The sequence below is a fragment of the Pseudophryne corroboree genome, chromosome 5, assembly GCF_028390025.1.
Source record: "Pseudophryne corroboree isolate aPseCor3 chromosome 5, aPseCor3.hap2, whole genome shotgun sequence".
In the NCBI taxonomy this organism is placed as follows: domain Eukaryota; kingdom Metazoa; phylum Chordata; class Amphibia; order Anura; family Myobatrachidae; genus Pseudophryne; species Pseudophryne corroboree.
The window spans coordinates 728,122,640-728,136,197 of record NC_086448.1 but is presented as its reverse complement, the minus strand read 5'-3'; the positions used below and the strand labels follow the sequence as shown (position 1 = coordinate 728,136,197).

Genomic DNA, 13,558 nt, shown 5'->3' with positions numbered 1-13,558 from the left:
GCCGAAATGATGTTTCTTCTGCGAAGAAAAGGCGTATTAATTATCCCTTACTTGGACGATCTCCTGATAAGGGCAAGGTCCAGAGAACAGCTGGGGGACGTAGTAGCACTAACCCAAGTAGTGCTGCAACAGCACGGGTGGATTCTGAATTTTCCAAAATCTCAATTGACGACACGTCTGCTGTTCCTGGGAATGATTCTGGACACGGTTCAGAAAAAGGTGTTTCTTCCGGAGGAGAAAGCCAGGGAGTTCTCCGAACTTGTCAGGAACCTCCTAAAACCAGGAAAAGTGTCTGTGCATCAATGCACAAGAGTCCTGGGAAAAATGGTGGCTTCTTACGAAGCGATTCCATTCGGCAGATTCCACGCATGAACTTTTCAGTGGGATCTGCTGGACAAATGGTCCGGATCGCATCTGCAGATGCTTCAGCGGATAACTTTGTCTCCACGGACAAGGGTGTCTCTTCTGTGGTGGTTGCAGAGTGCTCATCTGTTAGAGGGCCGCAGATTCGGCATACAGGACTGGGTCCTGGTGACCACGGATGCCAGTCTGAGAGGCTGGGGAGCGGTAACACAGGGAAGAAACTTCCAGGGAGTGTGGTCAAGCCTGGAGATGTCTCTTCACATAAATATACTGGAGCTAAGAGCGATTTACAATGCTCTAAGCCTGTCAAAACCCCTGCTTCAGGGTCAGCCGGTGTTGATCCAGTCGGACAACATCACGGCAGTCGCCCACGTAAACAGACAGGGCGGCACAAGAAGCAGGAGGGCAATGGCAGAAGCTGCAAGGATTCTTCGCTGGGCGGAAGATCATGTGATAGCACTGTCAGCAGTGTTCATTCCGGGAGTGGACAACTGGGAAGCGGACTTCCTCAGCAGACACGATCTACACCCGGGAGAGTGGGGACTTCATCCAGAAGTCTTCCACATGATTGTGAACCGTTGGGAAAAACCAAAGGTGGATATGATGGCGTCCCGCCTCAACAAAAAACTGGACAGGTATTGCGCCAGGTCAAGAGACCCTCAGGCAATAGCTGTGGACGCTCTGGTAACACCGTGGGTGTTCCAGTCAGTGTATGTGTTTCCTCCTCTGCCTCTCATACCAAAAGTACTGAGAATTATACGGCAAAGGGGAGTAAGAACGATACTCGTGGCTCCGGATTGGCCAAGAAGAACTTGGTACCCGGAACTTCAGGAGATGCTCATGGAAGATCCGTGGCCTCTACCTCTAAGACGGGACCTGCTTCAGCAGGGACCGTGTCTATTCCAAGACTTACCGCGGCTGCGTTTGACGGCATGGCGGTTGAACGCTGAATTCTAAGGGAAAAAGGCATTCCGGAAGAGGTCATCCCTACCCTGGTAAAAGCCAGGAAGGAGGTGACTGCACAACATTATCACCGCATTTGGAGAAAATATGTTGCGTGGTGTGAGGCCAGGAAGGCCCCGACGGAGGAATTTCAACTGGGTCGATTCCTACATTTCCTGCAAACAGGATTGTCTATGGGCCTCAAATTAGGGTCCATTAAGGTTCAAATTTCGGCCCTGTCGATTTTCTTCCAGAAAGAATTGGCTTCAGTTCCTGAAGTCCAGACTTTTGTAAAAGGAGTACTACATATACAGCCCCCGGTTGTGCCCCCAGTGGCTCCGTGGGATCTTAATGTAGTTTTGGATTTTCTCAAATCCCATTGGTTTGAGCCACTCAAATCGGTGGATTTGAAATATCTTACATGGAAAGTAACCATGCTACTAGCCCTGGCTTCAGCCAGGAGAGTGTCAGAATTGGCGGCTTTATCGTATAAAAGCCCATATCTGATTTTCCATTCGGACAGGGCAGAACTGTGGACGCGTCCTCAGTTTCTGCCTAAGGTGGTTTCAGCGTTTCACCTGAACCAGCCTATTGTGGTGCCTGCGGCTACTAGCGATTTGGAGGATTCCAAGTTGCTGGACGTTGTCAGGGCATTGAAAATATATATTTCAAGGACGGCTGGAGTCAGAAAATCTGACTCGCTGTTTATACTGTATGCACCCAACAAGCTGGGTGCTCCTGCTTCTAAGCAGACGATTGCTCGTTGGATTTGTAGCACAATTCAACTTGCACATTCTGTGGCAGGCCTGCCACAGCCTAAATCTATCAAGGCCCATTCCACAAGGAAGGTGGGCTCATCTTGGGCGGCTGCCCGAGGGGTCTCGGCATTACAACTCTGCCGAGCAGCTACGTGGTCGGGGGAGAACACGTTTGTAAAATTCTACAAATTTGATACCCTGGCTAAAGAGGACCTGGAGTTCTCTCATTCGGTGCTGCAGAGTCATCCGCACTCTCCCGCCCGTTTGGGAGCTTTGGTATAATCCCCATGGTCCTGACGGAGTCCCAGCATCCACTAGGACGTCAGAGAAAATAAGATTTTACTTACCGATAAATCTATTTCTCGTAGTCCGTAGTGGATGCTGGGCGCCCATCCCAAGTGCGGATTGTCTGCAATACTTGTACATAGTTATTGTTACAAAAAAATCGGGTTGTTATTGTTGTGAGCCGTCTGTTCAGAGGCTCCTACGTTTGTCATACTGTTAACTGGGTTCAGATCACAGGTTGTACGGTGTGATTGGTGTGGCTGGTATGAGTCTTACCCGGGATTCAAAATCCTTCCTTATTGTGTACGCTCGTCCGGGCACAGTATCCTAACTGAGGCTTGGAGGAGGGTCATAGGGGGAGGAGCCAGTGCACACCACCTAGTCCTAAAGCTTTTATTTTTGTGCCCTGTCTCCTGCGGAGCCGCTAATCCCCATGGTCCTGACGGAGTCCCAGCATCCACTACGGACTACGAGAAATAGATTTATCGGTAAGTAAAATCTTATTTTTTCTGGCTACGTTATCAAGCAGAACTTTCATTACTGGACGGAAAGCAATCCGCATCAGCTTCATGAAAAGCCTCTACACAGCCAGTGGGGCCGTCGGATAGCTGAGGTCTACAAACATACACCAAGAACCACTAGTGAACTGATGGCTGCTCTATTTAAAACCAATTTAAAATAAACTGTATTCCATGCACTTTTACATTATATGCTAACATTTTGAATAGCAATTACCATGCCTTTTTTGTTAACATTTTAAAATCTAGGAGGTTTTTTTTCTTTTTTCACCCTGTACTAGGATGAGTTTGGCACCTACTGTTGATTTACTGCAGCAGAGTATATATTGCACAGTTTTATTCTCTTATTCACTCATTATATAGTTATAAAATACAGTAGGAAAATGTGATTTAAACATAACTCAGGTTTTTTTTTCCCTTTCAGAGAATGGTTTTTCCTGCTTTCCCATGAAGTGCTAAATCCGATGTATTGTTTGTTTGAATATGCTGGTAAAAGCAATTACTGTCTGCAGATCAACCCTGCCTCCACTATTAATCCCGATCACCTGTCCTACTTCTGCTTCATAGGGCGCTTTATTGCAATGGTAAGTGCTCATTTGTTCCAAAAATTGTTTCATTAACTTCACAAGTTGTACCCTCTGTCATTTCTACCTAGTTTATGCAGACAGAGAACATTCCTGGAGAACATATTACCAGTTTAATTTTTTAAACCCATTAAAAAAAACACAAAAAAAAAACACCCTGACACTATATATGTATATAAATTACACAAGTGACCCATCAGAGATCACACTGCTCAGCACAGACACTTCTTAGCCGGGTCTCATTATCACAATACAAATACCTATGGCGCGAACGAGCAGTGGTATATACGTAAAGAAGAGGAATTTTAATAATATTGATTAAATTGCAGCAGCCCGAAAGACCTATCTGCACAAGTCTTAATGTATGGCATGTGATATAAACGAAGAGAAGGGCTGCGCTATAGAATCAATAGTATATAAAGGAATGCTGGTGGATTAATTAAATAACATTTATTTTCCACATATATATCAATCAATAAAAAAGTTTAGATTTAAAAACAATATTAGAAACAAATATCAGTGAATAAATTGTTTCAACGATAACTGGATATTTAGTAACATTGAATAAAGAAACATGTAATTGTTCCTTTCAAATAGATCAATCTGTTACTATTAGCTGAAGACCTCATAAAAATACACTTTTGATATGTATAGAATGCTTCACTCTGTATCTCTGCTAATAAGTCAATTGCAGGCTGCACAGTTCAATAAATTGTATAAAGTTCAAAACTGCACAGTAGGTTAGATTGCTGCTGGGCGCTATTACTCACTATATCCCTGCTGTCCGGGACCCTTTGATGGATGTGAGAACGGTAATTCCCGAGCGTCCTCGGGAAATTACCTGTGAGAGGTAGCCGTGTATGAATGGCAGCAGTGAACTCCGGCCGATTCGCGGTCACAAAAGTGCAGGCGGTGATCTCCGTCTATGAGCGGCAGCCGTGTGCGGTTGACAGCGGTGGGATCCTAGCCGATTCACGGCTGCACAAGGAGCGAGCAGTGATATCCGCCTGTGAGCGGTAGCCGGGTATGAATGGCAGCAGTGGACTCCGGCCAATTCGCTGCCACAAACGGAGCGGACGGTGATCTCCGTCTATAAGCTGCAGCCGTGTGCGTTTGACAGCGGTGAGCTCCTAGCCGATTCACGGCTACAGAAGGAGCGGGTAGTGGTATCCGTCTGAAAGAACCAAATACAGAGGCTGTAACACAGTTGGTGTAAGGTCTCAGCTAATGGTTATAGTGTCCAGTTATCCAGCTGACACAGGGAGTCCTAGACGCGTTTCGTCACTTCCTGTGACTTTCTCGATAGGCAGATATATATGTGGAAAATAAATGTTATTTAATGAATCCACCGGCATTCCTTTATATACTATTGATTCTATAGCGCAGCCTTTCTCTTCGTTGGATCTGATTATCAATTTACCCATGTCATATATTCCGTATACAACAAAAATAAGCCAATATGAAGCAACCATGTCTAAAAGCAAAGTACAGACACCCCCACGATTTTATTATCTAGAAAGAAAGATATGTGCTGCGTGGTGCTGGTAATCAGGTGCATTTCATTATGGGTATTCAAGAAATGTCCGCTTCCCTGTATGAAGTCGGAACTATAGTTTGTTTCATCTGGAGCATCGGGAGGTGTAATAACACTATGCCACCATTATGCTGTACCAGCCACTAGTACTCACATCAGTAAATGGGTATTTGGATAGTGGGACTGAGCAGTCTAATGTCCTTTATCTTATGGGGGTTATTATAGACATGCACCACTGTGTGGATACACCCCCAGTGTGGAATTAGCATATCCCCCTATTCTTTTGTGATTTGGAAAGGTTGGGCTACGCTGATGAAACAGAACAAATGTCGGCTGAGTGCTTTCATATGTGCCACAGACACCCAAGGTTACTACTTATCTGTCCTAATTTACAATAGGGGCCATCTAATTCCTTATACTACAATTTTTTCTAATGGACACTAAAGAGATGGCATCATAATTTACCAATTGTTAACTATGACATCAGAGTCTACTATTTTATAAGAATATATAGAAAAGACTCTAGATTTGTTTACATCTCGACGGGGGTGATTCAAATGTTTTTATGGCTGCCAATCAGAGGAATTCAGTTGTTGCACCGATCTGGCACCCATTGCTTTTTAAGCAACCAAAATCACCGTGTTTAGCTTCGTAAAGCGGATAAACCCGACTAAAATAGTGCCTGCATCAAGACAATTTCCCACTTGAACGCCGAAACGGACACTTTTTGCACATTTCTGCTTGCCACCTCAGGCCGAAGCGAGCAGAAATATCGCCGCTGGCAGTGATCACACCCAAACGGCTGAAAAATTGAATTGCTGCCATTGGGTGCCATCTAGTTTCCTAAAAAAACAATTGAATCACCCCCTATATATCATTCGGATAATACATTATGTAATCCTTCATGTATATATACATATGCACACATATACACAGGAATCCCTTAATCTAAAAGGTTTCATAGAGTAGGAAAATTTGGAATATCTTTTATCATTTAAAAGTATATCTGTAATTGTCACTATATGTTGTGTATTTTTCGTGTAGTAAATGACCCGCACACTCTTTACACAAGATGGAAGGCAGAACACCCTTCATGCTGCCTACGTTAGTGGGGAATGACAACATATAGCTGTACAGACATGGACACATTTGTTGATACCCTTGCTGCTTTCCTCTTGGGAAGTGATGAAATTAGGGCCTTTTGTCTTATGTATACCTGCATGCCTTTGGTATGTCATAGAATAAAGAAAAGAAACTATGAAAAAAGATAAATTATTGCTTGTTCTCCAAAGATATTCTAAAATGGCTTGGACAGATCTTTTGGTACCCTTTAGCAAATATTATGCATTGGATTACAGTGATTTTTCAAACTAAATGCTATCTTGTATTGGCATCACACTTGTCTTCAATCTTCTAATCAGTCATTCAGCCTATTTAAAAGTAGTCACTGCTCTTTGGTATCATCATGTGCACCACAATGAACATGGAGAAGAGAAAGCAAAAGAGAGAGTTATCTAAGGAGATTGGAAAGTAAATTATAGACAAGGGTAAAAGGCTATAAAGCCAACTTCAAGCAGCTTATCGGGGGTATTCAATGCATGTCGGATCCTCTCCGACGGAGAGGATCTGACAGTGCAGTATTCAATTCTCGGGCAATTCCGACAGGTTTTGCCTGTTTTTCGACAATGCCGATCCAACTTTTTTGAAGTCTGATCGGCATTGTCGAAAACGGGCCAAAATCTTGTTGCGGCTAATCCCCCCGATCCATGTGGTTTTCAACAAGTGCCGTTTTTTCCGACAGTCAGAAAAACGGCACTTGCATTGAATAGGTCGAATGCAAATTCGACCTATTCCTGATGAAAAGTGGCAGTATTTCCGACTGTCAGAAATACCGGCACTAATTGAATAGACCCCCATAAGTACAGTTGCAATATTATTAAGCCTGGTACTGTAGCCAACCTCCCTGAATAAAGCCACAAGAGGAAAACTGACCCCATATTAAACAGTAGGATAGTAAGAATGGTAGAAGAGAGCCAAGGAAGCCTTCCAAAGAGACGCAAGCTGAACTCCAAGGTCAAGATACGTCAGTGTCTGATTGCACCATCTTAGATTTTTGAGCAACACTGGGCTCCATGGAAGAAGACCCAGGAGGACTCCACTTTTGATAAAAAGAACATAAAAAAGCCAGATTGGAATATTTGAAAATTCATTTTGGCGCAGTGCTTCTGGGAGAATGTCCTTTGGACAAATGAGTCAAAACCAGAGCTTTTTGGCAAGTCACATCTGCTCTGTGTTCGCAGTCAAAAAAATAAAGCTTTCAGAGAAAAGAACACCATAACCACTGTGAGACATGGAGGAGGCTTGATTATGTTTTGGAGCTGCCTTGCTGTGAATTGCATGGGATGCCTTGAATCTGTGCAGGGCACAATGCAATCTAAAGGCTATCATGGCATTCTAACGCAAAACATACCCCCCAGTGACACAAAGCTCTGCCTTAGTCGCAGGTCATGGGCCCTTCATTTGGATAAGGACCCAAAACACACAGCTAAAAGCACCCAAGAATGTATAACAAAACATTGGACTATTTTGAAGTGGCCTTCTATGAGCCCTGATCTGAAAAGAGCATCTATGGAAAGAGCTGAAACATGCAGTCTGGAGAAGACACCTATCAACCTGAGATAGCTGGAGGAGTTTACTAAGGAAGAGTGGGCCAATCTACCTGCTGACGTGTGCAGAAGTCTCATTGAAAACTATAGAAGTCACTTGATAGCAATGATTACCTTTAAAGGGCCCCATACACTTGTCCGACCTCATGTCGGAGGCGATCGCAGGTGATCACCCCAGCAGCCTCCCGGGGGGCAGGATTGCCCAGGATACATCTGATGCTGTCCTTTTGCATCCGATGTATCCTGGGCGATCCCAGCCATGCCCCCAGGTCGGACCAGATTGAATGTGCAGCACATTCAATCCGGAGGATCCGTTCCGATGCTCACGGGACTGCGCATCGGATCTTATGGTGGCCAATCCCGGGATTCAGGGCCAAAAATGGCCGGGATTAAATCCCGGGATTGGAAGCTCCAATCCTGGGGATTAAGGGATCAGCGTTGAATGTCCACAGGAAGCTCAGATGCTGCCCGGCTTCCTTCTTCCGGCTCCCCAGCGCAGCGTGATTCCTTTTGTCACTTTAAAGTTATTTCTTCTTTTTAATGACTGTGTCTGTACACTAGAGCTCTATGGAATACTTCCATCTGTCGTCTTTGTAATCTAAGAATGGATTTCACACGCAAGTACTGGGAGCCCTTTTTTGTTTTTTTTACAAAGGATCTTTCCATAAGAGGGAAGGGGTGGGGGTGCAATAAGTTTCTGGATGCACTATTCTATTTACAAACAAAATGCAGATAAGTATTAAACTGTGTACACACAGCGCGGTGCAGTCGATATGGTCAGTGTTGGGCTGCCTGCACAGTCTATTTTTTCTTGCGATGCCAATCCCGCAGGACCACACATCGGCATCGCAAGCTGTGTACACACGGTGCGATATGCACTAACTTTCCTTACAATTTTGACTATATAGTCAAAATCGTAAGGAAAGTTTAGTACATATTGCATCGTGTGTATGCACCTTTAGACTGATCTCCAAATACTTTTAATCTAGTGCTTGTTAAAAAAAAAATCGCTAAATGAAATGACTCTCCTTAGTCGGGCTGCAAACTGGAATGGGACAGATGCTTTACTGTCAAGTCTGAAATGCATACGGAACCTCACGTAAGCAACGAAGGGGGGGAAGACAGAGGATGTCCGGTGATCGGGAGCACCTGTGCCTTGGATTCATTTGGGCTGCTAAGGCCGATGCCGCTTTTTATCATGCGTGGTATCTTTGTGACACACCTATAGGGGTATCCTATTGGCCGCTAATATCGCGATTTTAGCCTGATGTTATCATGCTGTCGAATGTAGCCCGTTTTGCCATACGGTAAGCTACCCACTATTGAATGATAACATATGGGATTCAGGATAAGTTCCTGGACCCATGTTATCGCCGCAAAAACAGGTCTCCTGGGGCCGCTTATTATGGATTATGCTTTGTGTGCTTAAGGCATCGGGGGATCAGCACGATGCATCGGGGCTAGTAGAATAGTCCCCGGTGAATCTATACCTGCGACTCCATTATACATTTACAGTGGAGTGCTCCAGCTGTGGACATCAGAGATTTACAATTTAAAAAAAAAAATGTATTCAATTTACCACTGGCTTTTTTGTTGGAAGTAATTGACCTGGAGACATTAATCCTAGAGACCTATATTTGGTGGAATGTGCTCCAGAATAACTGTGTGATTTACCCTTATTATATATGCTTATAGTTCAGTCTATTCAGTCATTTATTATATAGTAAAAATCTTTTTAAAGGAGAAGCTTGTTATTTTGTTGCAAACTGTTGGTTATGTGTATACATAATTTATTACACCAGCTTGACAACAACCGGGAACTTTTTCCTCTGTATATATTTACAAACAGTGAACATAATATTTTTTCTACGTATGCGCCATAGGAGTTTACGCAAAGTTGCACGCGCTCAAACCACTTGGTGAAGCAGCTGGACCAGTACGAAGCAGGTATGTCTTCTACATGCTGGATGAAGGTCTCCAATGCAGCTTCTGGTGATTAAAAACATAGCCCACACATCTTGCGCTTGATTTGTGGGATCACAAAGAAGTTGCAGGTTGCCAGCTCTGGGCTGCACCGCGAATGACTAAGCTCCTGGATGCATTCATGGGATAGAAAATCTTGGACTTGTGGGTAGGTGCATTTGGCACCAAGAATGTGAGTTCTTGGACAGTGCCTGGAAATGGCTTCCAGCAATTGCGGCAGGCCTTGGTTGGCGTATCAGTCCCCAGTGATGGCATGAGAGGTACAGTAGCACCATGACCAGTCTTCGCCACAAGAATAGCCACCATCTGCTTGGCCACTCTGCGCTTTCAATGAAACTTCTGTGGCGGTACACCTTCAACTGAGGTCTACTGGGCCAATTGTTTGGTCTCCAAACTGTAGATCCAGGATGCATCGCCACTGATGATCTCCCAGACAGAGTTAGAGTGACCACCATCAGTCCCGGCCAGCACGTAACGGCACCAAGTCACCTGAGCCTCCTTCTGCTGAAGTCAGCTGAAGAGGCACCCAGCATGCAGAAACCTTGCTCAGGCCAAGCTTTTTGTACATTGTCAAGCAGATGGATCCCGATGAAATCCTGACATCCACTTGATGACAGCAATGTTGTCCTAGGTGATGGCAGACCTAGGTCTGCTGCTGTGTTACTCATGTTCCAGGGACCGTCTCTCAAGCAATGTACTGCACATTCGGAAACATATTGCACCCTCCACCACACCCCAACCACCGTACCTAACAATTTTGAGATTTGCTATATTCAGACAGCATGGGAAAGATGGCAGTATATTAGTACTCCAAGACAGACGCCTTGTCTTGAAATCCCAACCACTCTGGATATATTTGTATAGGTTGTATTATTGGTAAAGAGGCTGACAATCTGCAGTATATCCTACAACACCTGTATATTAAAACTATCAAGTAGATCAAAATGTTTCTGTTTTAATTGAAATTAATGTGGGTGTTTTCAGTCATTTAGCAATGTGCTTACATATGCTTAGGGCTTCATGACTGTTGGTGCGCTATTATTTTTGTCAGTGCTTCACATAAGGGATAAATGGACATGCTACACACAGGTTTTGATGTGATGAAAATGACATTGACAGTAAAATGGTGTGAAGCTCTTATCTTGTCCGTACAGACTGTTCCATTCCCCATTATGTCTGTGCTCCCTCTGTACACAGTACAGCAGTTATCTGCTGAGAGAGTTATAAAACAGGCTGATATGGGAGAAACACGTTGTTGTACACTTCAGTTTTATCACTCTGACACGTGTATTATTTAGACCCAGTGGTGAAGAAAAAATAAGATTTTACTTACCGGTAAATCTATTTCTCGTAGTCCGTAGTGGATGCTGGGGACTCCGTAAGGACCATGGGGAATAGACGGGCTCCGCAGGAGACAGGGCACTTTAAGAAAGAATTTGGATTCTGGTGTGTTCTGGCTCCTCCCTCTATGTCCCTCCTCCAGACCTCAGTTAGAGAAACTGTGCCCGGAAGAGCTGACCGTACAAGGAAAGGATTTTGGAATCCAGGGCAAGACTCATACCAGTCACACCAATCATACCGTATCACTCGTGATAAATTTACCCAGTTAACAGTATGAACAACAACGGAGCATCAGATCAACCCTGATGCAACCAAACATAACCCTTATTTAAGCAATAACTATATACAAGCATTGCATAAGAAGTCCGCACTTGGGACGGGCGCCCTGCATCCACTACGGACTACGAGAAATAGATTTACCGGTAAGTAAAATCTTATTTTCTCTAACGTCCTAGTGGATGCTGGGTACTCCGTAAGGACCATGGGGATTATACCAAAGCTCCCAAACGGGCGGGAGAGTGCGGATGACTCTGCAGCACCGAATGAGCAAACACAAGGTCCTCCTCAGCCAGGGTATCAAACTTGTAGAACTTTGCAAAAGTGTTTGAACCTGACCAAGTAGCCGCTCGGCAAAGCTGTAATGCAGCCGCCCAAGAAGAGCCCACCTTCCTTGTGTAGTGGGCTTTTACTGATTTTGGAAGCGGCAATCCAGCCGCAGAATGAGCCTGCTGAATCGTGTTACAGATCCAGTGAGCAATAGTTTGCTTTGAAGCAGGAGCACCCAGCTTGTTGGATGCATACAGGATAAACAGCGACTCGGTTTTCCTGACTCTAGCCGTTCTGGCTACATAAACCTTCAAAGCCCTGACTACATCTAGTAACTCGGAATCCTCCAAGTCACGAGTAGCCACAGGCACCACAATAGGTTGGTTCATATGAAAAGATGACACCACTTTTGGCAGAAATTGTGGACGAGTCCGCAATTCTGCCCTGTCCATATGGAAAACCAGATAGGGGCTTTTTATGTGACAAAGCCGCGAATTCTGACACACGCCTAGCCGAAGCCAAGGCTAATAGCATGACCACCTTCCACGTGAGATATTTTAACTCCACCGTTTTGAGTGGCTCAAACCAGTGTGACTTCAGGAAACTTAACACCACGTTAAGATCCCAAGGTGCCACTGGAGGCACAAAAGGGGGCTGAATATGCAGCACTCCCTTTACAAACGTCTGAACTTCAGGAAGAGAAGCCAGTTCTTTTTGAAAGAAAATGGATAGGGCTGAAATCTGGACCTTAATGGAACCCAATTTCAGGCCCAAAGTCACTCCCGACTGTAGGAAGAGAAGGAAACAGCCCAGCTGGAATTCCTCCGTAGGGGCATTCCTGGCCTCACACCAAGCAACATATTTTCGCCATATACGGTGATAATGTTGAGCCGTCACGTCCTTCCTAGCCTTTATCCGCGTAGGAATGACCTCATCCGGAATGCCTTTTTCTGCTAGGATCTGGCGTTCAACCGCCATGCCGTCAAACGCAGCCGCGGTAAGTCTTGGAACAGACAGGGCCCCTGTTGCAACAAGTCCTGTCTTAGAGGCAGAGGCCACGGGTCCTCTGTGAGCATTTCTTGCAGATCTGGATACCAAGTCCTTCTTGGCCAATCCGGAACAATGAGTATTGTTCTCACTCCTCTTTTTCTTATGATTCTCAGCACCCTGGGTATGAGAGGAAGAGGAGGAAATACATAAACCAACTGGAACACCCACGGTGTCACTAGTGCGCCTGAGGGTCTCTTGACCTGGCGCAATACCTCTGTAGCTTTTTGTTGAGGCGAGATGCCATCATGTCCACCTGTGGCAATTCCCACCGACTTGCAATCTGTGTGAAGTCTTCTTGATGAAGTCCCCACTCTCCCGGGTGGAGGTCGTGCCTGTCCACTCCCGGAATGAACACTGCTGACAGTGCTCTTACGTGATTTTCCGCCCAGCGAAGAATTCTGGTGGCTTCCGCCATTGCTACCCCGCTCCTTGTGCCGCCTTGGCGGTTTACATGAGCCACTGCGGTGATGTTGTCTGACTGAATCAGAACCGGTTGGTCGCGAAGCAGGGTATCCGCTTGACGCAGGGCGTTGTATATGGCCCTTAGTTCCAGGATATTGATGTGAAGGCAAGTCTCCTGACTTGACCACAGACCTTGGAAGTTTTTTCCCTCTGTGACTGCCCCCCACCCTCGGATGCTTGCATCCGTGGTCACCAGGACCAAGTCCTGAATGCCGAATCTGCGGCCCTCGAGAAGGTGAGCACTCTGCCGCCACCACAGGAGAGACACCCTGGCCCTGGGGGATAGGGTGATCAGCCGATGCATCTGTAGATGTGATCCGGACCACTTGTCCAACAGATCCCACTGAAAGGTCCTCGCATGGAACCTGCCGAATGGAATGGCCTCGTATGATGCCACCATTTTTCCCAGGACTCGCGTGCAGTGATGCACCGACACCTGTTTTGGTTTTAATAGGTCTCTGACCAGTGTCATGAGCTCCTAAGCCTTCTCCGCCGGGAGAAACACCTTCTTCTGGTCTGTGTCCAG

The 13,558-nt window shown here is 45.4% G+C and overlaps 1 protein-coding gene across 2 annotated transcripts in view; it reads left to right on the top strand.

The window, feature by feature from the left end:
* Positions 1-13,558, top strand: part of WWP1 (WW domain containing E3 ubiquitin protein ligase 1) — a 340,005-nt gene that overhangs the window by 295,558 nt on the left and 30,889 nt on the right. For both annotated transcript variants that reach the window (XM_063924044.1, XM_063924045.1), the window contains exon 17: positions 3,291-3,450. In XM_063924044.1, coding sequence (XP_063780114.1) covers positions 3,291-3,450 — 160 coding nt within the window. The remainder of the gene's footprint in view (positions 1-3,290; positions 3,451-13,558) is intronic.